The sequence below is a fragment of the Nicotiana sylvestris genome, chromosome 1 (assembly GCF_000393655.2).
Source record: "Nicotiana sylvestris chromosome 1, ASM39365v2, whole genome shotgun sequence".
Classification (NCBI taxonomy): Eukaryota; Viridiplantae; Streptophyta; class Magnoliopsida; order Solanales; family Solanaceae; genus Nicotiana; species Nicotiana sylvestris.
Genome location: NC_091057.1, coordinates 164,190,639 through 164,216,856, shown reverse-complemented (window position 1 = coordinate 164,216,856; position 26,218 = coordinate 164,190,639). Strand labels below are relative to the sequence as shown.

General features: G+C 39.8%; 2 protein-coding genes across 2 annotated transcripts; both read left to right on the top strand.

Annotated features, from left to right (window-relative positions):
* The first annotated feature begins 1,080 nt into the window (after positions 1-1,080).
* On the top strand, positions 1,081-10,564 carry LOC138876876 (uncharacterized). Its single transcript, XM_070155955.1, has 2 exons — positions 1,081-1,417; positions 10,437-10,564. The coding sequence occupies exons 1-2, from the start codon at positions 1,081-1,083 to the stop codon at positions 10,562-10,564; spliced, it is 465 nt and encodes a 154-aa protein (XP_070012056.1).
* Positions 10,565-20,818: 10,254 nt separating this feature from the next.
* LOC138876874 (uncharacterized) lies at positions 20,819-23,949 on the top strand. The gene is made up of 6 exons (XM_070155947.1): positions 20,819-20,896; positions 20,954-21,346; positions 21,481-22,245; positions 22,404-22,596; positions 22,743-23,299; positions 23,410-23,949. The coding sequence occupies exons 1-6, from the start codon at positions 20,819-20,821 to the stop codon at positions 23,947-23,949; spliced, it is 2,526 nt and encodes an 841-aa protein (XP_070012048.1).
* The last annotated feature ends 2,269 nt before the right edge of the window (positions 23,950-26,218 follow it).

Below are 26,218 nucleotides of genomic sequence, written 5' to 3'. Positions count from 1 at the left end.
CCGCATGTTCCGCCTCCGAACGAGAATATACTAGAATGTCATCAATGAATACAATCACGAACACATCAAGATAGGGCCTGAATATAGTATTTAGACTTCATCTTGGCTACTCTGGCGTCAATGTTGCACCATCCTGATAAGGCGTATATGGATACTTTGCAAATTCAGATCCACGATCAGCATGCTTATTATAATGTGGTAGAAGAAGAGCTCGATGGGGAGCCTTGGTTTCATGATATCAAGGAATACATCAGGATGGGGGTGTATCCAGTACAAGCCACAGGTGATCAAAAGATAACAATTAGGCGTTTGGCAAGTGGTTTTTTCTTTAGCGGAGGGGTTCTGTACAAAAGGACTTCAGATTTTGGGCTGCTGAGATGCATAGATGCTAGGCAGGCTACAAATATTATGACCGAAGTACATTCTGGAGTCTGTGGACCGCATATGAGTGGGTATTTGTTGGCAAAGAAGATTCTCCGAGCAGGTTATTATTGGCTCACTATGGAGCGAGATTGTATCAGTTTCATGCGTAAATGTCATCAATGCCAAATGCACGGAGATTTGATTCATTCTCCACCATCAGAATTACACACAATGTCTGTACCGTGGCCTTTTGTTGCATGGGGCATAGATGTCATTGGGCCAATTGAGCCATCAGCATCAAACGGGCACAGGTTCATTCTGGTAGCCATAGACTATTTCACCAAGTGGGTAGAGGCTAAAACATTCAAGTCTGTAACCAACAAGGCAGTGGTTGATTTTGTGCACTCAAATATCATTTACCGGTTTGGGATACCAAAGGTGATCATTACAGACAATGGGGATAATCTCAATAGTGATCTGATGAAAGAGGTATGTCAGCAGTTCAAGATTACACATCGAAATTCTACCCCGTACCGCCCTAAGGCAAACAGAGCAATTGAGGCGGCCAACAAAAACATAAAGAAGATACTTCGGAAAATGGTGGAAGGTTCCAGGCAATGGCATGAGAAATTACCTTTTGCATTGCTGGGTTATCGCACTACTATCCGTACTTCAGTAGGGGCGACTCCTTATTTGTTGGTGTATGGCACCGAAGCAATGATACCCGCAGAAGTGGAAATTTCATCCCTTCGAATTGTCGCGGAGGCTGAGACCGATGATGATAAATGGGTCAAAACCCGCTTGGAACAATTCAGTTTGATCGACGAGAAAAGATTGGCAGCAGTGTGTCATGGCCAATTGTATCAACAAAGAATGGCAAGAGCATATAATAAGAAGGTGCGTCCACAGAAGTTTGAAGCATGTCAGCAAGTGTTAAGACGTATCCTTCCACATCAGGCTGAGGCCAAAGGCAAGTTCGCTCCAAACTGGCAGGGGCTGTTTATCGTAACTAGAGTGTTGTCAAATGGCGCTTTGTATTTTACAGATATAGAAGGCAAGTGTGTAGAAATGGCCATCAATTCCGATGCGGTCAAGAGATACTATGTATGATTTTCTTTGGTTAATTTATATTTGTTTGTACTTGGCATGTTTTTGAAGATTTGGAATGACGAAGGCATTTTGTTCTGCTATCTAAACATTTTATCCTTTGTTACCCCCTTTGAGCCTTATTTATTTTCTTTCATACCCCTCTTTCGGGATCAGTAGCAAACATCAGAAACACCAGCGTGAAAGATAAGTAAAGGAAGAAGAGAAAAGAGAAAGAAAAAAAAGAAAAGAAAAGAAAAATAAAAAGAGAAAGAAAAGAAAGAGGAAAGAGAAAATCACAACAATAAAGTAATACTTATGACATGAACTACGTTCGACTTGATTCCTTTTAAGGATAAGTAGGCAGCCTCACGGTTCGGTCTCATCGAAATAAAAATCCAAAAGTCCCTAAACAAGAAACTGGGGCAGAAATTGTGGTTGTTGTCAGAAATTTGATTCCGAAAGTTGTAATTTTGAACCCATTCGAATTGTTTTGAGCCTTTGATATCCCTTATTTCTAACCCTATCCAAAAGCCTACGTTACTGTCCAAAGAAAGACCTTCCGATCCGTCTTCGAGAGATGCCAAGTTAAGCAAGTGGAGGTGATTCATATCAAGGGCAACACTCTGGAACAAGCAGAAAATATTGAAAATGAGAGAGTTATTGGTGAAAACCCTCACGGGCATTATAAGGAGACGGGAGCAGAGAGAAATTAAAAATGAGAGAGTCTTATTGGTGAAAACCCTCACGGGCACCGTAAGGCAAAAGTGAGTTGAGAGATGAACAAATGAGAAAGGCTTGTTGGAAAAAACCTTTAGGGCACCGCAGGCCGAACAAGGTCAAGGTTTTGGGGAAGAAATCAGGTTATGGAAACTCCGGGGTAGCAAAGTATGGCAACTGAAAGTTGATTGGTCGGACAGATTGGGCCGATTAATCCGAAATGCATGTCATGATCATTGGTGCCAGCTGCTCCACTCAGATAAGTATCTTTTCTTTTTCCTCTTCAGATAGTCTACTAGTTTTGAATTTTCTTATCCTTAACTCTGAAAGTCATTGCATTTCATTTCATTTGGGTTTATTTCTCCAAGATGTTCCCGATGTCAGTTCTGTTTAAGCAAATAAGAAGGAATTTCAAAGCTCACTAACAGCTTCAAAATTGTGAAGCACAGTGCGACCAGAGCATACCAAATATAGAATGATGTAAAGTGGGATAAAGTGCCAGCAGAAGTTCTATCGGCAGAATGATGTAGTAATTTCATGGGAGATGCAGAGGTTCAGTTAAAGGGGTCAGAGGTGTGAAACAACGGTTCGGGTTTAGAACACTCAGGTCATCCAAAGTCATGGGGGTTTGAAAGTCAGCCGGGAAGTCAAGCGGTTCTTGGCCAGTATAGAGGAAGCCAATCAAAACAAAGCATGGCAGCGGAGAGGTCTTCAACAAAGAATGACGTCAACTAACCACCACATTTTAAAACTGACAAGATTTTTCTTTGATTGGAACAGGGGCAGAAAGTTTCGTTTGTTTCGTGAAAATCCTCCGCAAAGAAAAGCGAACACCAAACAGGTTTGACGGTAAACTCTCAGGTCCCGCCTGAATAGTGGGATTTAATTTTAAAAGTTCTCCGGACCCTCCTGGATAATGGGATTTAATTTAAAATTCTCAGGACCCTCCTGGATAATGGGATTTAGTTTTTAAGTTTTCAGGACCCTCCTGGATAATGGGATTTAGTTTTTAAATTCTCAGGACCCTCATGGATAATGGGATTTAGTTTTTAAGTTTTTAGGACGCTCCTGGATAATGGGATTTAGTTTTTAAATTCTCAGGACCCTCATGGATAATGGGATTTAGTTTTTAAGTTTTTAGGACGCTCCTGGATAATGGGATTTAGTTTTAAATTCTCACGACCTTTCTGGATAATGGGATTTAATTTAAAATTTTCAGGACCCTTATAGATAATGGGATTTAATTTAAAATTCTTAGGACCCTCCTGCATAATGGGATTTAGCTTTTAAGTTTTCAGGACAGTCCTAGATAATGGGATTTAGTTTTAAATTTTCAGGACCCTCCTGGATAATGGGATTTAATTTTAAAATTTCAGGGCCCTCCTGGATAATGGGATTTAATCTTAAAATTCTCAGGACCCTCTTGTACAATGGGACTTAGTTAAAATTCAAAACGTTCATGAGTAACAAGATCTATCTAGGCTCTACCTTGAGGAAATATAAGTTTGGCTTTGAAGTTTTCATACTTAGGATAAGATTCAATTTGAAATTTTAAGGACCCTCCTAAATAATGGGACTTAGTTTAATACCTCCCTTAGATGCTAAGATTTAGCATATGTTTCACCGTTAGGAAGTTGAATTTAGCTCTGAAATTTTCACCCTTAAGATGAGATTTGATTTTAGATTTCAGGACCCTCCTGGATAATGGAATTTAGTTTTAGGTGTTCAGGACCCTCCTGGATAATGGGATTTAGTTTTAGGTGTTCAGGACCCGCCTGGATAATGGGATTTAGTTTTAAGGTTTCAGGACCCTCCTGGATAATGGGATTTAATTTTTCGTTGTCAGGACCCTCCTGGATAATGGGATGTAGTTTAAGACTTTCTTAGATAACAATATGTAGCAGGAGTAACACCTTTTAGAAGATTATTTAGATTTTTAAAGTCGTCATTTAACAAGGAGTTTTCAGGACCTTTCTTGATAATTAGATTTAGCTTTCAATTTCATAGAGATAGTTGGTAACATGATTCAATGCGCCCAGCATCAAACCGGGGCAAATGTTTCTTTGTTTTGTTTATTTTGTGGAAATTAGGTGCCCAACTGGAGAACAAGGGAATACATTTTTCAAGTTCAGCAATCAGGCGCCCACCTGGAGAACATGGGAATACATTTCAAGTTTTGGTAATCAGGCGCCCACCTGAAGAACAAGGGAATACATTTCAAGTTCAGCAATCAGGCGCCCACCTGGAGAACAAGGGAATACATTTCAAGTTCAGTAATCAGGCACCCACATGGAGAACAAGGGAGTATAGTCCAAGTTTCAGGTTTCAAGTTCTTAGTGATATTTGGTAATATGTCAAACTCGGGTAGAAGTTTTCTTTGTTTTGTTTATTTTGTGGAAATCAAGCACCCACCTGGAGAATAAGGGAATACATTTTCAAGTTCAGCAATCAGGCCCCACCTGGAGAACAAAGGAATACACTGCAAGTTCAGCAATCAGGCGCCCTCCTGGAGAACAAGGGAATATAGTTCAAGTTTCAGTTTTCAAGTTCTTACTGATATTTGGTAATATGTCAAATTCGGGTAGATGTTTCTTCGTTTTTGTCTATTTTGTGGAAATCCGGCGCCCACCTGGAGAACAAGGGAATACATTTTTCAAGTTCAGTAATCAGGCGCCCACTTGGAGAACTAGGGAATACATTGTTCAAAGTTCAATAATCAGGTGCACACCTGAAAAATAAGGGAATACATTTCAAGTTCAGCAATCAGGAGCCCACCTTGAGAACAAGGGAATACATTCAAGTTTTAGCAATCAGGCGTCCACCTAGAGAAAGGGAAACATCTCAGATTACAATTCAAGGCGGCAACAAGGGGATTCCACCAGGAGAATACCAGTCAACAAGGCAACAAGAACCACAAGAGCAAGTCTGAAGATATAGATAGGATTTTGTAATGCATAGATCATAGTCTAGTCTAGCTTCTTTTCATTTTATCTTGGTGTAATAAGGGGGTTCAGCAAGTAGCAGCAGCAGCAGCAACAACAACAGTGAAATCACAGCTTCATGGTAGTCCCAGCTACCAAAACTTCCCGAACTACACTGACCTAATTCCTTTATAGCCAAGGATATGTAGGCAACCTCGGAAGCAGGGTGCGGTCAAACATTTCAAAAATACTTCCCACAGAGTATTCAAATGGGCAAAAATCGCTCGTATCCGCTCACTTTATCTTTACACAAAAAATCATCGTGTTTTCAGGCAAAGAGGGGCAGCTGTGAGCACGTGATTTTTTTCCTATATGAATTATTCCCATAGATACAAGAAAAATAATTTTTTTCCATTATTTGCAATTTCGTAGATTTTCGTAACATTTTTTGTTATTGTTTGCATTTGTCTGTGCAAGTTTATTTTATTTAATTCATGAAAATACAAAAATACACTGCATTTGCATTTAGGATCTAATTTTGCATTCTTGAGTTAATTAGTAATTTAGCGTTTTATAAAAATGGAAAATCACAAAAATAACTTATTTTTGCATTTTTTATTTTTAGTTTCGAATTTTGGTAGTTTTTCTTTAATTTGGTATTTAATTAGTTGTGGTAATTGTTATTTAGAGTTAGGTAATTTAATTTGACTAGCGATTAATCTAGGTTTGTTTTTATTTTAATTTAGTTTAAAAAGAATTAAAAGGAATTAGAAAAAGAATTAGAAAAGAAGACAAGAGGAGGAATTCTGATTTGGGCTGAATTTAATCTCCAAACACAGGCCCAAATGTTTCTTCCCCAATTCCCATACCCGGCCCAAAGCCTTCAGCCCCAAGACCCTAGGAACGACGCAGTATAGGACTAGAACGACGTAGTTTTGAGTTCAATATGGCTTTAACAGATCTTGGCCCTTCATCTTGGTTTATCCAACGGTTGAGATGGCTTTTCCCTTTTCACTTATAACTATCCGAATAAACATAAGACAGTTCAGTTCACATCCCCACCCTGTTCATCTTCTCCTCATCCTCTCTTCAGCTGAACCCTAATACACCGCCCTAAAAGCTCACCATCATCGCCGGTGGCGCCGCAGCCTTGCACCATCCCTACCCGCCTCAAAATCACATCATAGAATCACCGCCCTCTCCTCATGCCAAATCCATGACCCGTTCCCCTCAAATCACCCTTAAACTCTTTGAATCTGAGATCGAAGGTCGGGCACTTGAACCTTAAACTACCCAAATCCACTCAAATTTGCACCCCACAACCACTACGTCCCTCCAAACCCAAAACTCCAGATTATTTGTCCAAATGAACCTAGATTTTGCCGAGTCTGGGATCTAAGGCTAAATTTGATTTCAAAACTGGAGTCGAGTTGAAGTCTTTGTTCGTCAGGGTTCGAAGCTCGCCTTGACAGGGCACTCTTGATTGAAGGAGTTCGTTAAGATGAGTTTCTCACCCTTGAAGAGCAGTTTGAGTTGGCCAGTAGCTTTGCCTTTGTTCTCATCTGCTGTGGTTAGGCGTTTCATATTCTTTCTTTTCTTTTGATTGCGTTGTCCGTACTGGTCCTCTCCGGTATTCTTCTTCTCTCTTTATTTTCTTATTCAAATGTGGTTGTATGATAGGCTTTTGAATCTGTATGGTTATACATTGGTCATTTCTAAATTCCTCTACTTAATTTTTGTTACAATTCTGTGGTTTAGTTTGAATTGGCCTATTAGGTTTGTTTAATTGCATTGAGTCAGATTGTGGTTGTTTTCTTCTTCTTCCAAACTCGTTGTGTGTTGGTCTTTGTTTGGCTTGGGTACTGCATTACATACAGACGGGCCCATTAGTTGAAGCATAGAAGTTTGTTGGGATAATTGTCAGAGGGTAAATAATATGAACTTAACGGGTAATGTAGGGAGTTTGGGTAAGGAGAATCATTTGTAACTACTTGGGAAGCTTCTAGGAAGCAAGGTTGAGGGGCTGTTTTGAAACTCTAATAATTAAGATAGGGGTATCTAAGCTAGAATGAGAAATGGAAAAGGTTTTAGGTGCAAAATTGAATCATTAGGGCTGCCAAAAATGCCTGGCCTATAAAGGCACTCTATCTTGATATTCAAGGGAGAGCAAAAAAAAGGGTTAGAGAAGGGAAATTCTGCAAAGCTGAAACAACCGGAATTTTGGAAACACACTGATTCTTTGCATTCCTTTATGGGAAATTGATTAAAATTCTGAGTGATCTGAAATTCTGACCCTCTTCATTAGTTTGAATTTTTTTGAAAACTTTAATTCTGCATTTGGGTTGAAGATGATTTGATTGTGGGGTTTCGAAAGTGGGGCTTGAGCTGGTTTTGTGTGGAGCACTATCTGGTCTGCTATTTCAATTCGAATTCCTGGATTTTGACTGATTTCAAACACTGTTTCGTTGCTGTCCTGTTGTTTCTTGCCTACTAATTTCTGCATTTCTCTTGTCTCCCCTTTCATTTCCAGGTATTTTTCAGCACTATGGATGTCATTTGAGTGTAATTTGAAGTGTGGATCTAGAAAGGTTGATGAAATTTGAGGCTATTTGCTATTGAGCTTCATTTCTCTTTCTTTCAATCATATGTACAGCATGTAACACTTAGTCTTTTTTTAGAAAGATTCTGATTATTATATCTATCAACGGATAGGACGTAATTGAAATCTGGAACATGTTGGTTTTATTAAGTGTTGTCCTCTTATGTTTCTCATCAAACTATGTAGTTAATAATGGACTTCGTTGCCTTGTTTGCTCATCTCTATCCTTGCCTTTTGAATCTAGTTTGTACTGGTGGATGAGTTATGAGCTTAGCTTCTTTGGTTTACATGAGCTTGAATCGGAATATTTCCAGTCAAGTTGTAGGTGTTGAATCTGCGATAGTTCAGCTAATCAATGGTTTGTTTGGTGTAGATTTCTGATTGCCAGCTTTGCCCAATAAAGGCTGAAATATGACCTCATGTTAGCAGTATAGAATAGCTGATGTTTCAGCTTTCTTATGCAATCCTGCCTTTTCACACACATGAGCATCTTGGAGTTTATTAAAATCTTAAGTGGAGCCTGAACTTAACTCATGGAATTTTCAGATTTGGATCACTTCTTTACATTTAGTTTTTCCTATATCCAGCCTAAATCACATGGTTTGTTTAATTATGTTAGTATGAGATTAGAACTTAGCAGGTGAATGGAGCCTATTTGAAACTTTGAAATTGCTTTCTTCTGCTGGAAACTCGAATGGATGGTTTAAAACGATGAAATCGCCTGCATGAATTGTTAATAGTTGGTTGCCCAAATTCTAAATTTTTACTATAATGTGGTCTTCCTGTAGCGACTAGTGCTTAAAGCATCGAATTGGGCTATAGTATTGGCCCAGTTGTGCCAAGTTTCCTCAATTGGGTACATTTTAGTTTCGGGGCTTCATGTTTGAGCCTATTTATGCTTTCCTGCTTGTTGAGATAATTAGTTGGACAATGGATCCGTAACCCATATGAGCTCTTTTAATGAGCTCAATTTGTTGCCACGAACTGTTACCGCACGAATCATTGGCATTGAGTTTGAAACTTTCGCATTAGTAATTATAAATTCTTCATGCAGTTTAATTTAGTTAATTCCCTTTAAAATTGAAATTTAGAATGCAAGGCCCTCGCTTGTTTAATATTTTAATCCTTAGAAATCGAGGTGCACCATTTAGCGAATTATTTATGGCCCTCGGAAAGTTAAAATGCGGAGTTACTTTAGGTGCGTTATTTTAATAGTTTACCTTCCTAAACTCGGGAGTGCATTTATATGACCCAAATCCAAATCTCAACAATGTTATATAAAATATGTCGAGAGCCGCGGGTGCATTTATGTGACGTGGTTTGAAATATATTTTAGATGACATTGAAATCTTCCTTAAAATGAATAAAAGCGGTTATAAAGTTAAAATTGCACATAGGTTCAAAATGTTTTAAAATCGGATAATTATGCCAATAGTAACAGTTGAGCGACCGTGCTAGAACCACAGAACTCGGGAATGCCTAACACCTTCTCCCGGGTTAACAGAATTCCTTACCCGGATTTCTGATTCGCGAACTGTAATATAGAGTCAACCTTTTCCTCGATTCTGGATTTGAACCGGCGACTCGGGACACCATAAATCTCCCAAGTGGCGACTCTAAATCTAAATAAATAATCATGTTTCGATTGTCACTTAAATTGTAAAAAACTCCCTTATACTCCCTTTCCGGAGGGTGTAGGTAAAAAAAGGAGGTGTGACAGTCACAATCGTCGGTTCATCAAGATAAGTAATAGTAATGTTGTGTAAATAAACTAAACGATAAAAAGTAATAAGAGCAATATTTATAAGAAACTGAAATGCTTTGATAAATTTCATAATTGTTTTGAACATTGGAGTTCTTATTTCAATATTAAAAATGCTGAAAGAAAGTCAACTAGCGAAAAATAAAGATAATGCATGGTGCTTTGTTCAGCCTTGCTACCCTGAAGCTTTCCGGGCCCTGGTGGTTCTGATGGACCAATTGTTGACGCGTGCTCCTCGGCTCACAGCTTGTATAGAAGGGCCTTCCTCCCCCTCCTCCTCGATAATAATACAATAGTCCATATTATCATCTTCCAAAAATAAATTCCTCATCGCTGCCAGTGCTTCCTCTTCTTTCGACCCATATATGACATCGGCTGGCTGGAAGGTCTGCTCTAAGCGAGGTATCAGATGCTCCAGCAGGTAGTAGGGACTGCGCCATGGTGGCGACCAGTGGTTGAACTCCTCCCAAGTGTATTCATAACCCAAACCGAAAGTGGTACCGTGTTTCTTCAACTTGATAGGCTTAGCGATTCCTTGGAGATTCTTGCCAAGTACCTAGCCAGGTTCGTATCCACACCAATTCAATATACTTTCAATTTTGTTATCCCACCATTTATCTTTGTCCACGGCGTTGACTCGCTCAATGTGATGGTAGGTTTCTCCGCCTATCTTCCTTCTTCCTCCGATTGCTGGGATGGTCTGGTGACTGTATATGGGATTGCTACCATTGCCTTGAATAATTACCTCTTGGTGATTCCACTCAAATTTCACTGCTTGATGTAGGGTTGATGCTACAGCCCCAACGGCATGGATCCAGGGCCGTCCCAATAGAAAGTTGTAAGATGCTGGGATGTCTATCACTTGAAAATCAACGTCAAACCAGGTCGGTCCCATTTGCAGATACAAACTGATTTCGCCAATAGTGGACCTTTGGGATCCATCGAAAGTGTTGACAGTGATGGATCCATCATTGATCTCATGCAGGATCTTTCCCAATGTTCTCAGAGTCACCAATGGACAATATTGAGGCTGGACCCTTCGTCAATCAGGATTCTGGTGATGAAATAATCTTTGCACTGAACAGTGATATGCAATGCCTTGTTGTGGCTTAGCCCTTCAGGTGGCAGCTCATCTTCGTGGAAAGTAATTTTGTGACTCTCTAATACTTGCCCTACCATGTTTTCCATTTATCCTCTAGTTATGTTTTTGGGCACATATCCCTCGCTCAGAACCTTCAATAAGGCATTCTTATGTGCGTCAGAGCTTTGCAGCAGAGCCAAGATAGAGATCTGGGCTGGCAGTTTGTTCAACTGATCAATGACTGAATACTCTTTGGCTTGTATCTTTCTCCAGAGATCATCAGGCCCAGTTTCAGTGACGGTTGGTCATCCAAAGGCCTGACTTACTGGACTCAGCTAGATGTTTTGGAGTATAAACCCTGCCGGTTCTTGTCATACCCTGTGCTGTAATTACGGTTCTCTAGATTTGGTTTTCCCTTTCCTTCTCGCCTCGGCTATATAATCCCACGGGCCTTTGGGTGGAATGGTGTTACGGCTGTCATGGCCACCGGAATGGGCACCCTTGCTTTGGGAGGTAATACAACAACCTCAAATGGTACAAGTGCCTTTGGGGACCCAAACTAGACCTCAATAGGCCCTGGCGTCTTTGCAGCAAAAGGTGCTTCGAACTCAAGTGTTATGGACATGTTCACTTCGGCATCTCTAGAAGGTTACATCTGGACCACAATCGGGTTATGGGTGACTGTTGGTTTCTTTGGCTCGTCACCTTCAGCGATCAATCCAATTGACCCTTTGTGGTCCCAATCGTCTTCTATCTCAATCATGTGAACACCTCCACCCTTGTGGTCTGGTAGAGGGTTGTTACGGACATTCGGAGTAGGCTCATTTGCCACAATGATCTTGTTGTCAATTAAAGCTTGGATCTTATTATTTAGAGAGCGACACTCATCAATGGTATGCCCCCCATGACCGAATGGTATGCACAGGTTTTGTTTGGGTTGACCCATTGGGAGGGGTTTTCGGGGTTTATGGAAAGGATAGGGGTGACGTAACCAGTATCTTTGAGCCTTTTATACAGCTGTTCGATAGGTTCAGCAATGGCGGTATACTGTTTAGGGGGTCTGCGGTCGAAGTTTGGTCGGGGTCTAGGTGATCGATAGTGGGCTTGTTGGGTGTTGTAGGCTTGGTAGATAGGTGCGGGTTGAGAGTATCTGGGCGAAGTGGGCTGATATGTGGGAGGTGGAGATGATTGGTAAGTAGGCGGTGGAGCATGGTAAGAGGCCAGGGGTGCTTGGTAATTTGGGTAGGCTGATATATGAGTGGAGGTAATGGGTAGGTTTGGTATTTAATTGGGGACTTTGTTATCTGTGCAACCATCACGACACTCACATCCCTTTTCTTGGACGTGCCACCATACTGTAGAGCCTTGTTGGTGGCCTGTAATACTTCAACGTTTGTGACCATACCACTTTTAATACCTTCCTCGATCCATTCCCCTAGCTTAATGATGTCGAAAAATTTGTGGCCTTCAATCAACATCAACCTCTCATAATATTGTGGGTCTTGAGCCCAGACGAAAAACCTATTCATTTGTTCTTCTTCTAAAGCCGGCCTGACCTTAGCAGCTTCTGATCTCCAACAAGTAGCATACTCGCGGAATGTCTTTGTAGGTTTCTTCTTTATGTTCTGGATGTAGAATACATCTAGTGCGTTCTCCATGTTGAATCTGAATCTGTCCATGAAATCGGATGCCATACCCACCCAATTCGACCACTTCTTCGGGTTTTGGCTAATGTACCAAGATAGAGCATCCCCTTTCAGACTTCTCATAAAGAGCTTCATGCGAATCTTTTCATCCTTTCCTACTCAGACCAGCTTGTCGCAGTATGTCCTCAAATGAACTCTGGGATCCCCGGTGCCATCGAACATCTCGAACTTGGGAGGTTTGTACCCCTCGTGCAGTTCGACATCTGGTTGAATGCAAAGGTCTTCGTAATTCAATCCCTCGATCCCCTTGCTTCCTTCAACACCCTGAACTCTGCTAGTCAGCTTCTTGAGTTCCGCAGCCAGATCCTTGATAATAGAGTCTTTGTTATCAGACTCAGGTGTGCTTGAAATAGCTTGAGTATAGTGTGGTATGATTTCCACATAGATGGGGGTGTTGCGGAGATGATAATTTGTGGAGTTTAGTGGTTCAGGGATGAGTAGTGGGGTGTTGTTTGAAGTATGGCATGTGTTGTAGTGGTGATGGAGAGCGGGTTGGTTTTGTGGTTTTGGGATGTTTTGTGGAGGTGTGGGGTTTTGAGTGTTGGGAAAGTTGACATTTGAGGTGGTGAGGGAAAACGACAAGCTTGCCAAGTTCCGAACTTTCTCCAGTTCTTCCTGAAATTCAACAACTTTTACTCGAGCTGGGAGGCACTTTCCTTGGAAACCTGAATACCTTGAGGAACCTCTACTCTTTCAACTGAGTTCTCCTTTCTGATGTTGCTCAAATCTTCCATTTTTCCCTTGTTCTTGTTTCTGATAGGACTCGGAGGAGGAGGAGGCGGAGGGCCCTTAGATCTTGTGGAGTATGATGACGATGCCAAAGTGCACGAACTAACCTTTGGGGAGGGGAATAAAACAAAAAAGAATAAAAACAAAGGTAGCAAGTTAGTACGGGTTGTAAGAAAAAGAAGTTGCGATATTTAAACACATAGTGCGAGAATATAATTCGTGTCCAAATTTGGGAGCCTCGTTATGTCCGAGGTAGGCCTAGCGACAAGTTGATTTGGAGAACTTATAATGCTAAATGCCTCATTTTATTAATAAAAATAAGACGAATCCCAAAGCGACACTAAAAATAGCAGAAAATAAAATGTCACTAATGGCCATTGACCTTATTACATTCTTAAAGCAAAAGAAAAGATTCCTAGCTACTTGGTCCCAGAAGGACCTTCTTCAGGTTGAATGTTTTTGTTGATCAGGTCCTCCAGCTCGCGCAGATTTTCTAGTAAAAATGCCTTCGCCAGACGTTCTCCTTTGCCTTCCTCAGCGTTTTGATAGTTGGTGACTCTTTTCCTCACTTTCCCTTCCAACTACAGCAGACTGTATTCCAGATATTCCAGCTTCTCACTAGCCCTGGTGACTCTCTCTTTCCATTCGTTATTTTGGTTACTTGATGGGAGGTTCCTCCACCAGGTCAGCAAGAGTGAGGGTATGTTGACCATACCAAAGTCGGGAACTTTGTCATTCATTTCTGCAAAACAAAAGGGTGAGGCCATACTTCTAACAGACTCGTCTATTAAATATCAACAATTAGCATGAGCAACATTTAGTTCTCCAAATAAATGCACAGACATGGTAGCATCCGGTTGGGTTTCAAGGAAACCCAGTGGACTTTGGACAAGGCTATCTTAAAGAGTCATTATGCGGACAACATAACTGACTCGACTAGGTTTGATAGTGATGCATGCACAATTGAACAAAGTAAGGTTTCTATAGGGTATTAGACCGGTACCCTTGAGCGGACAACTCAAGAGGGAAAGGCATGGAACCATCGACTGCACCGCTAATCGACTAGTTTTACCGCAAATACACCTTTACCAAATTTAGGGGGTGATAATATTGGAAGGTCTCAACCACTCATTATATGTGTTGCTATGGTATTTTTTTTGGCACGAGTGGAATATGATGTTGACTATGCAATTACAAGAATGAAATAAGTTGGCATGTATTTGCACGTTCATAAAGTAATGATTACAATAATTGCTCATAATTATAACGGCATTGAAGGAAAGCGATAAAAGAAAGCATTAAAGAAAAGAAACAAAGAGCCAAGTCAGTTTCATAGCAGAAAAGAGGTAAAGACATTAAATAAAGGTAATAAAGAAGCAGTGAAGTCACACGTAACATGAGATGGTAAAAGCCTAAAGAATTCTCCAGCAAAGTTGCCATGTTGTACCTTTTTCTAAGGCGAAATCGGGTTAATGACATTTGGGAGGACAACTCGTTCCCTCTTGGGAATTGGGTTTTTTGGGTTGAAGAGTCGCCACCTAATTATTAAAGTGCATTAGGACACTAAAGAAGAGTTCGAGTTGGAAAACCAAAGTTCAGGTAAGGGCTAGAAATTATCTCGAGGGGAAGGTGTTAGGCACCCCCCAAGATCCACTAGTGTGGTTCCCAGCCATGTTACAATTGTGACTTTGAATAACAAGTAAGCAAATAGAAGTCTCAAGTAGATGGGGGTTTTCACATAATATTGCAAGCAAGTTGAGAGTTTGACGAAAGTAAAGAAAGCAGAAATTTTAAAGAAATAGTTTGAGAATAAAATAAACAAATAAAGGAAAGGGGGTCCTAGGTTTACAAATAATATGGATCACATCAGTGCAATACCCGGTAATCACTACTCAAAAGAGGGGCTACACGTGGTATTAGCGCACCGGTCATCATATCCATATCTACCCTTCCCACCCCGTTAAGGTATTAAAGCGCGGAATAGTATCGTTTCTTATTGCATGATATTACCCGTCCCAATCCTATCAGTCCCGGAGGCATTTGAGACTACTAATCCTAAAGGGGAGGGAGTTGGGGCTTTTCAGAGTTTTAAAAGGATAAAAAGTCTAGGAGACAAACAAAACACATAAGCAATTAGGGGAAAACAAATAGCAGTTAAGGCTCAAACAAGCCTCCTCACTCAGAGGAGCAAATATATAGCATGACTTCAAATACTGGTTATTGTCTGAATTAAAGCGTTAGGACAGGCTGATTGTAGTTTATCAAAACTGACACAGTCAATTAATCAACTAATGGTTTGCCTAGGTGAGACCTATAGGAATGACATCTAACAATACTGATTTTAAAGAAAGGATCACTAGTTTTATAAACAAGAGTTCTGCAGATGATATTACTACTGATTTTAAACTCAGAGATGGAATAACGAAACTGATTCAATTGATTACTCCTATAGGCATGATTTCTAAGCGTTATTGGTTTTAAATGATTGCAAAAATGCAAGAGTCCTATAGGCATGATATCTAGAATGAAGTTGATTATTATTAAACCTATGATTGTTTGCCTAATGACATGTATATGCAGAAGTGCAGAAAACCTATGATCATGATTTCTATATGCAGAAACTTAGAAACAGAATTTCTATATGCAGAAATGAAAAAAACCTAGATACATGATTTCTATATGCAGAAATGCAGAACTTATAGGCATAATTTAAGATGCAGAAATTTATAAGTAACCTATAGGCATGATGTTTATGTGAATGCAGGAATCAGAAAATCATATAGGCAAGTTATCTACCCTTTTTCATATATTCATTTCATCCCTTTCCACTAGCCATCCCCAACAGTTATTACAAATTATTACAGACTCAAATGACTCAGAAGAAAAAAACAGGTAAAAAATTACATCAGAAGTTCCAGCTACAACCAAACATCCTAATTCAGACTCAAAGTCCAACAATATGAGATAAACCAACTTCCAGGATCGGATTTCCAAAAGCCTTTCTCGTACGTGGGATGTGTCAAAGTTCTTAAGAGTTTCAAAGGGGCTCCAGGCAGTGCTTACACCCCAAACACATTACAGAATTAAGATCATAGTGTAGTGTGGAAGGGCCAGCCCTCAGATGTCCAAGTTCAGAGGGAACGCAAGGTCCCAAAGCAAGGCTCGTAAGAGGGGGTAGAACTTAAGAGTCTAAGAGTAAGTGTAAGTGCATAGGGGGGATCAGGGAAAGCCATGTCAGGCTGGCGGTCATGCCCAGCAATTGGGAGTGCTGGCATACCCCTGACCAGTCTGTCAGCCAAAACTGGGAGTTAGGATCCATTGAGGATCAGGTTTGGACCTGGGCAGTAATTTGGATACTGCCAGGCCATGTACCTTAACTCAAACACATATAAGGGAATAGGGGTAGGGATTCATAACAGAAAACAGATGCAAGGAAAAAACACACATAGTTAACATTAATCATTAACAACAAAGTAAACAGGATTGCAGAAAATTGTAAATAAACACATAGGGGTGAGGCAGGAAAGCTAAATTAGAACATACCAGTTTCAGGGAAAACAAACAAGTAAAAGTAGTCTTGAAAAGGCCAAGTTGCAAGAAAAAGTTCCAAAAGATCCCAGAAAGAGCAGAATGTTGTAAGAGTATTGAACTCAAAGCAATAAAGTGTGTAAGTAAGTTAAAAGTATTGATTTAAAAGTTTGAGGTATTGAACTCGAAGTGACTCAAAAGTACAAAAGGGTAGTCCCTTTTTATAGTGAAGAAAATGAGTAAGAAAAGGTAAGGAAATAACTTTGAAATCAGTCGCATATGATCTCCCTTCAGTTAAGGGATTTGATTTCAAACGGGTTGAATACAATTGAGGAAAGAAATTTGACTAAAATCTTTTCACAGTAGCATAAAAGGGTAAATACATAGAGTTTATTTAAGGCAAAAGTCCATTGGTACTTGGTTTGTAAGAAAAAGGAAAGGGAATCAATCAGACAGCCAGTAAAATCAACATTACAGGCTTAGTTCGAATGAACCAAGTCAGGAATAGGTAAAGATGGTTCAATCGAAGAAAAATCAGTGACAATTGGTGATGAATGCCCGGGCATCGAAAAACCAATTCTTTGCCTTCTCTCTAGGAAGAGAAGGAATAGTAATTTCGTCATCATTTTCAGGTCATAACTCCGGCATCCGGTGGTGGAACTAACCAAACTTGGTGTCAAAAGATACATAATTTCCTTACGAATAATACCCAATTGGTTTCAACTTTAGATCTATAGTCAATTTTTATAGATCTTAATTTCATTTTCACGAGTTACTGTAGCAGACAGCGTTCTTCATTCAATTTCAGTGATTCAGCTAATTCCAGCATTACTTTTCAGTACAACAGCTTGTTTTGATAACGTGAAAGTGTTCTCTTCTCTTCTAAGATTGGTTTGAATTCTAAGCTTCATTTTAAATCAAAATTACTGTTTTTTACAATTTGGACTATGAAATTGGATTCACAACCATAAGCAGTAAGTAACGTGAAGCTAATTCGAATTACAGTAGCATCACTTTCTTGCAAAGCTGCTGCACCTTTGTCATGTAATTAAAGTGCTAAAGAATTACAACTGTAATGGACACACAGGTAGGTGGCCAACCACCTTTTGTGGCTGCGCTGCCTACCTAACCTCCTCCAAACATTGCACAAACATCAGGGAACACAAATAACAACAAACAGCCGATGGATTACTCCAAAATTCTGAAACCTTGCACTTTAAATGCTGCAATGCATGAGCAACAGGAAGTTGAGCCAATTCCCATTTGTCCACCTATAATATTGAATAGAGAGCATATTATTCAGTTCACAGAAGCAGAAGTAGAAAGGATGGATATCATCGAAGGATTACAATATGCAATAGTTGGTAAATGTTCTTATGGCAGCCCAGAAATTCAACAACTGCGTAAGTTAATACCAATTCAATGCGGAATTAAAGGTGAGTGTAACATTGGATTTCTAAGGGATAGACACATTTTGATTAGAATGATGTTAAGGCAGGACTATCTTCATTTCTCATCAAAAACTCATTACATAACGGACAGCGATGGCTATCAATACCAGCTTAGGCCATTGATTTATGACTCAAAGTTTAGAGCAGATGAAGAAACACCCAAGGCAATGGCTTGGATTTCATTCCCAGGTCTTTTGCCAACCTTTTTTGTGAAGGGATGTCTATTTTCTCTAGCTACAGCAGTAGGTAAACCTATGCATGTAGACATGGCAATAATTAATAAAACTAGACCTAGTTGTGCTAGGGTGAAGGTACTAGTTAATCTACTTGCAGATTTGCCTAAAAAGGTGAGGATGGACATATTCAATAAAACTAAAGGAACAACAAGAACTGAATGGGTGAGAATTCAATATGACATGCTACCTAAATATTGCAGACATTGTAAACTTCAAGGGCATGATCAATTTGAATGTTCGAGGATACACCCTAAACTATATGTGGAGAAGGAGAATGCTAACCAAGCAGATACAGCTAAGAAGCATGACATAGGGAACTCACAGCCTATAATGATTTTATCTAGTAGAAAGGTCGTGGGTAATGTGAATGTTACAGCAAAAGAGAAATGGAAGGAGCGAAGGACAACAGAGTTAGAAATGTAGTAAATCAAAATACTAGTCTCAATAATAATGGAATGTAGATGGCACCAGCTAAGCAGCTTGAAAACAATCAGAACAAGGAGGGTACAAGTACTGTAGATAGACAAGCAGGAGCACAAAGCAATAGTGGTAAGGAATTGGTGGCAGTAGACAATAAAGATAATGATCATGTTCAAGTAGCTAACAAGTTTGCAATATTACAAGGGATGGATGAAGAGTAAGAACCTGTTAATCAATTGGCAATGGTGGAAGCTAATGCAGCAACAAACAGTCCAGCAGTTCATAACCAAGCATCTACAAAGCAAAAACCAAAACGTATGGTCAATAATGAGGGAAAGCTAAATCCAGCAGCACAAGCTTTTCATCTTAAATCATCGGGGATTGGTTCGACTAATGGTCTAGTCAATGGAAAGGAGGCATCAAAAGCAAAAAACGATGCTGCACAATGGGTAGAAAGAAGTTTCAAGGATAAAACATGAGATGGAATAGTCAAGATCAATACACCATGCTAGGAAATCCCATCACAAGATACATTAGTGAACAAGGAACTTAATAAAACTCCAAATTCTCAAGCAGAAGGGTCAAAATCTTCTACATTTAAAGAAAGAGTGCAAGGCTATGGAGGCAGGCTATGGGATGCACAAAGGGAATACGATTCAGAGGAGAACGAAGTACTACTAGGAGCACAAGCTGATGAGGAACCAAATGAGAAGGATAAAGAAGAAGATGAGCAAAGTGTAAATGGAGAGCCCCATGCCAATGATAACAATACAACTGGTAATTTTTTAATAAAGGGAGGATCAGAAAATATTGAGCACAACAATAATAATCACATAGTAGAAGTCACAGAAATTGGAAACTATGAAGGAAGAGGCCCAGAGACAAATGATCCTGGAGGAACAGAAGATGATAAACTTCAGAAATCACAAGAAGACCCACAAGGACACAACACAACAGAGAAGGAGAAACAGCTAAAACAAAAAACAGAAATAGTAAATGTTACTGTTACATTGGAGAAAAAGCAGTTGCAGATGTTAAAAAAGGAGAAGAGAAGGCCTTGGTCCCTAAAAAGAATGCATTTGGAGCTACATCAGGAGGGAATGAAGACAATGAAGAAGGAGAAGAACCTGGTCGATCAGGATACGACATGGATCAAGAATCAACTACCCAACACCTTATGAATGTTGCAAGGCAAGGTGACTTATCACCTACGCAAGTGGAAAAGGCAAAATCAGAAAAAGTAACAAAAATATAATTTTGCAGCCCCAAAAGCTGGGGTGCACACAAGGAGAATGCTAACTAAATCCAACAATCAGTGATGAATGCTCTCATTTAGAATATAAGGTCAGTCAACACACAGCAGGCCTTTGAAAGGTTGACAAAAATGCACAGGCAAAATCACTATGAATTTGTAGGATTAATGGAGCCAAAGCAACAAGCAAAAAAACTGGAAAGGTACAGAAACAAGATAGGACTTGCACAGGCAATTTCAAATGTTTCAAACAAGATCTGGGCTTTCATAGATGAGGTATTTGAGGTAACTGTTATGTACAATATGGTGCAACAATTAACACTACGATTGTTTCATACTGAATCGCATGTGGAGTTTGTCCTAACATTGATATATGCTAAATGTGATGCAATTGAGAGGATAGAATTATGGGATTCATTATATGCAATGGCAAGGGATATGGATGCACCATGGCTTGTAGGAAGTGATTTCAATTTAATATGGGATGAAGAAGAGAAGTTTGGTGGGTTACCTGTGTCATTGTATGAAATTGATGATTTTCGATACTGCGTCAACACTTGCAATCTCTTCGACCTTGGATTTAAAGGCAGCGTATTTACATGGTGGAATGGGAGAGCTGAGGAAGACTATATATTCAAAAGGCTAGACAGATGCTTGCCCAATGTTGAGTTCCAACAAATATTTACAGGAATAGAGGTGCAACATTTGTCAAAGATTGGTTCCGATCATTGTCCAATGTATCTGAAGTGTGATATTGAGACTCCACCAATAAAAAAGCCTTTTAAGTTGTTGAATTTTTGGGTGGAACATGCAACTTTTAAAGATGTCGTGAAAGAGAATTGGACAGCTGATTTCAGTGCAAATCCTTATATTCTTTTTAATCACAAGTTAAAAAAAAATAAAGAAGGCCCTTTCATTGTAGAGTAAGGCTACATTTGGAGATATTTTCCAAAAGATAGCAAGCATGGAGGAGGTAGTGATGGTTCATGAAGCAGAATTTGAAGCAAATCCTACAGGGATGAACAGGGAAAGGCTACAAAAGGTTCAGGCAGAATTGATCAAATGTCTTGCACTATAGGAGAAATATTGGCAACAAAAGGCAAGCATAACTTGGTTCAAGGAAGGGGATAGGAACACTAAGTTCTTCCACGCACAAGTGAGAGGTAGGAGGAAGAGACTTCAGCTTAACAGAATTCAAAATAGTGGAGGAACCTGGATTGAAGAAGAACAAGAAATTGCAGAAGAGGCTATCAAATTCTACGAGGAACAGTTCACAGAAGCAGCTACTCCTTCATCATTTGATATCGTAGAGCATGTTCCTAATCTGACTAACACTGAGCAGAATGTAGAATTGATTAAGCAGCCAACAAAAGAGGAGGTTAAAGTGGCAGTACTTGGACTTAATGGTGATAGTGTTGGGGGGCCAGATGGTATGACAGGCAAATTCTATCATTCTTGTTGGGACATAATAGGGAATGACCTGTACGACATGGTGAGGGCTTTTTTCAATGGTCATGAGCTACCCAAGTGTGTAACACACACCAACCTAGTTTTGCTACCAAAGAAAAAAGAAGTTACCACCTTTCTGATTTAAGACCAATAAGCCTCGGTAACTTTTCAAATAAGGTTATATCGAGGGTGGTACATGAAAGGCTAGTGAAATTTCTCCCAAGTCTGATATCGGAGGAACAGTCAGGTTTTGTTAAGGGTAGAAATATAGCAGAAAATATCCTTCTAACTCAGGAGATAGTGATTGACATTAGGCTTAGAATTAAGGTTGTACCTAATGTCATCCTGAAGCTAGATATGACCAAAGCTTATGATAGATTATCTTGGCTATTCCTAACCAAGGTACTAAGAAAGATGGGATTCACAGAAAGGTTGATAGGGATTGTCTTTGGATTAGTCTCAAACAATTGGTATTCTATTTTAATCAATGGTCAAGCTCATGGGTTCTTTAAGTCCTCAAGGGGAGTAAAACAAGGTGATCCTGTATCTCCAACTTTGTTTATCTTGGCAGCAGAAGCATTATCTAGGGGTCTCAATGCACTACATACTAACCTATATTTTTGTGGATTTGGGATGCCAAATTGGAGTCCAAAGATCAATCATTTGGCATATGCAGATGACATGATTATTTTCTCATCCTCAGATGAAACATCTCTGATGCTGATTATGCAAGTGTTGAATGCATATGAAGTTGCATCTGGGCAGCTTGTTAACAAGACCAAATCAGCTGTGTACCTGCATCATTTAACAGACATGGAAGTGGTCAGCAAGGTGGAAAGGATCACAGGCATTCATAGGAATGATTTTCCTATCATATATCTAGGTTGTCCTATATTTTATGCAAGGAGAAAGCTGGAATACTATCAGCCCCTAATTACTAAGGTAATGGACAAACTGCAATCATGGCAGGGCAAGTTATTATCAGTAGGGGCAGGGCAGTTCTCATATCCCATGTACTGCAAAGCATGCCTATGCATCTATTATCAGCTGTAAACCCTCCAAATTATGTGATAAATAGGTTGCACAAATTGTTTGCTCAGTTTTTCTGGAGCATCTCTGTAGGAGGAACTAGTAGGCATTGGGCTTCATGGAATACCTTATGCATGCCAGTTGAGGAAGGAGGAATAGGTTTCAGGTCACTACATGATGTAGCAAAGGCATTATTCAGCAAGTTGTGGTGGAATTTCAGAATAAAACCAAGCCTATGGAGCTCTTTCGTATGTCAGAAATACTGTAAAAAATTGAATTCTATAATTGTTCCATGGAAAAAGAGGTCTCACATTTGGAGAAAATGTTTGAATGCAGAGATTTGATTGAACATCAAATCATTTGGCAAACAAAAAGGGGATCCTCACTATTTTGGTTTGAAAACTGGACAGGTCTTGGGGCACTATATTTTTTAGTTCCTCGGGACTTTGGCATTGATGAAACTGTACATAATGTATATGATGTTACCTTAGATAGTGAGTGGGATGTGGATAGGCTATTTGAACTGCTTCCTGAAGACTTAGCAGTACATATTATGGAGAAAATCAAACCACATTCACCTCAGCAGGTTCTTGACATGCTTTTTTGGATGCTGGAAATAAGAGGATATTTCAGTGTTAAGTCAGCATGGGATTATACGAGAAGAAGAGACGAATCAAGAACAGCTTATAGGATGATTTGGGTAAAGGGACTGCCTTTTAAAATAGCATTTTTCATGTGGAAAGTATGGAAAGCAAAGTTACCTTTAGATGATTTCATGAAAAGGGTAGGCTACTGCATGCCATCAAAATGTTGGTGTTGTGTAAAGCCTGGTGAGGAATCTCTTCAGCACTTGTTTTTTAGATCAGAAACTGCAAAGACAACTTGGAAGTATTTTCTATCGAGGGCAGGAATAGCTATGGAGGAATTAACATTGCACCAAGCAATCACAAAATGTTGGACTACAAATGTGTGCTTAAGGCTCAAACTAGTAATGCAAGCACTCCCCTCATGTGTAGTCTGGGAACTCTAGAAAAGAAGAAATAGTATGAAGTATGGTGATGCTATGACAACTAGCAGGGTGATTTATCAGGTTTCATCAAATATGCAGGCATTGGTGAAAGTGAGAAAGCCCGGGATGGACATGGTACCTCACAAATGGCAAGATCTATTAGCTATGATGGAAAATTCACTCCTAAACTTAAGGTTACCAAAGTCATGTGGGAATTTCCAAGTGCAGGATGGCTAAAAGTTAATACGGATGGTGCATCGAGGGGAAATCCAGGCAGGAGCTCAATAGGTTTTTGTATAAGAAATGAAAATGGTGACATAGTCAAGTCAGTAGGGAAGGAGATTGAGGAGACAACAAACATAGTAGCTGAAGCGAAGGCCATGGTAGAAGCACTAAGGTTCTGCAGTTTTCAACAATACTCTCATATATGGCTTCAAACTGACTTAATGTTATTAAAAAAGATAATGGATGGGATCTGGAAACCACCATGGATCATATCTGAGAAGGTAGAGGAAATGATGCAACTAATGAATGAGGGCAATTACAAAGTTACTCATATTCATAGGGAGGGCAACAAGCTGGCAGATCACTTGGCTAATTATGCTTAAATCATGGAGAAATAGAATGCCAAAAATTCTGGCATCTAGATGCACAGGGAAAGAGGTTAGTTAATGAAGATAAGCTGCAATGTCCAAGTCTAAGGGTGAAGGTGGACAGGATATAAGAAACAAAAAAAAGGAAAAGCATTCAATCCACTGGGAGGACATTAAAACAGGTGCAAAGGGTTTAAAGAAAAATGGGATGGATCGAGACTTCCATGTAGTGTTATGGAGAGCATGCGATTCTCCTCAAAATGGGAGCATGGAAAACATGATGGACATGTCAAGTTCTGGACAGAAATAGATGCCAATTCATTTGGAGTTTGCACCAGCATGCTAGGGAATTTCGAGGATTTGCAGGTTTATAATTGTTTAATGCTGGAAGATTAAGGGCACTCGAGAACTGGTCAAACGAGTGGAACAAACATCAGCATGCGTGTTGGAAACATAAGACAAACCAAAAGCTCGACAAAAGCTGGAAGCTCACGTTCTGAATGCTACAAACAAACGACTAAGCTAGAGAAGTTTATACACACAAGGGCTCAACAACCAGCGTGGTGGATAACTCGTGTTTTCGAGGAAAAGCTAAGCAAACATTCACAGCTTTTTATTTTGTTTATTGCACGCCTGTTTAATTGGAGCATATGCACGCCTGCATACTTGGGAAGCTACAGATTCAATACTAAAGAGGAGCTCTTGAGGCTATCAAAAGGCATATAAGCGTGCATGAAGTTCCAAAAAGAAGAGGCGTTGGGTTTCCACATTCATATGTTCAAAGAATGCCTCACAACCTTTTATTTAAAGCATTCTTTTTGGGACCTCTTGCAACGTATGCTGCTTGTTACAACTTCTGCTGGAGCTAGCTGTTCAACATTGCAGCCCACGAGGAGTAGCTCCTTTAAATGCACGCATGCTTCATCATCGCAAGGGGTGAGCGTCACTTTTGAAGGAAGCAAGAAGGCATGAGAATGGGGATTACAACGCACGCCTGTAGTTTATTACAATGCACGATGCATCATGGGCAAATTAAGTACTGGGCTTCGTCTGTATTTTTAATACATTGCACGCAGTATCGTGGGCTTCACAGCTTTATCTTTCTTTATTCCAAGCGTGTCATTTGGAACCATATGCACGCATGATGCATAGTACTACAGACATCCTCAAATTAATGAGAGATCTGGAGAAAAACAATAGGCAGAACCACTTTATCTTGGGACTTTGAAGGGACTAAGTCACGAAAGAAGAGATCAAATGGACAATATTGGAAATGCCAAGGCAGGCGTGGGTGCAAATGGTTGAGCTTGCTGGGCAAAACGCATACATGCATGGGGGACATAATCCATGGTGACATTGGAATGCATAAACGCAGGCACAGCATGTTGCAGCATGTGAGAGCTGTTGGGTCGCTAACATTTGCACCTAGGAGCAAAGGCAGTGAAGCGTGCATGCCATTACCAATAAATATAATCCACATGGAGCTTTTTGGGACTCAAAAAGTACAACTTTGGGTGGATTTTTATGTACACTTAAAGTATGAACCAGGGCTGTGGACACTACATTTTCAAAGCAGCAGGAATGCACGTGCAAAAGAAATAAATAACAGCAACTGGACAATGCAAAGGGACAACGAGTATAAAGGAGGAGTCAGCAGGACTGAGTTTGTATGTGTCGTGATAATGCACAGCAGCAGCAGCATGTACTATAGGCAAGTAAAAACAAGGCTATATGAGGAGTTGGGATTGAGACATAGAATGGAGGTTAACAATTCATTTATACAAGAATCTTTCCACTTCAGTTTTGCAAAAGGCCAACAGGATTATCAAGTATGAATGGTAAGGAACAAATGCAAGGACAACATGCAGATTTTCAAACGATAAACATGCAAGAAATGGGCTTGCAAAAGAGCACTGACAGCAGGGTATTGATGTAAATCTGGGCAGTTATTACCTATGCAGATGACTACGAATGCAGGAATTTTATAATGCAGATCAAGTTCAAATACAGGAACATTACTGTAATCATGTCGTGTCACTTATTACGACCTCTATGGGTGGTATTAGCACTATGTGCTCATTCCCTTGAGGAAGTAAAGGTTACATGCACAAGCATGATAGAGCAAATATGGAGAAAATACAGATACAAGAACTATACTTGGATATGGAGTTGGGAGCAGCAGCAAGAGAAATCAAAGCATGACAAGAACATTGGCTTTATTAGTTTTTTCATGACTAGTGTAGGTAGTAATCATCGTGTGATATCAATGTTGAATCTACTACTC

Coding starts and splice junctions, on each gene's coding strand:
- LOC138876876 (XM_070155955.1), top strand. CDS start 1,081: ATGATACCCGCAGAAGTGGAAATTTCATCCCTTCGAATTGTCGCGGAG. Junction 1,418..10,436: donor GTATTTTACAGATATAGAAG/GCAAGTGTGTAG, acceptor GATCTCATGCAG/GATCTTTCCCAATGTTCTCA.
- LOC138876874 (XM_070155947.1), top strand. CDS start 20,819: ATGGAGGAGGTAGTGATGGTTCATGAAGCAGAATTTGAAGCAAATCCT. Junction 21,347..21,480: donor GGAATGACCTGTACGACATG/GTGAGGGCTTTT, acceptor TTTTCAAATAAG/GTTATATCGAGGGTGGTACA. Junction 22,597..22,742: donor TTTCGTATGTCAGAAATACT/GTAAAAAATTGA, acceptor AAAACTGGACAG/GTCTTGGGGCACTATATTTT.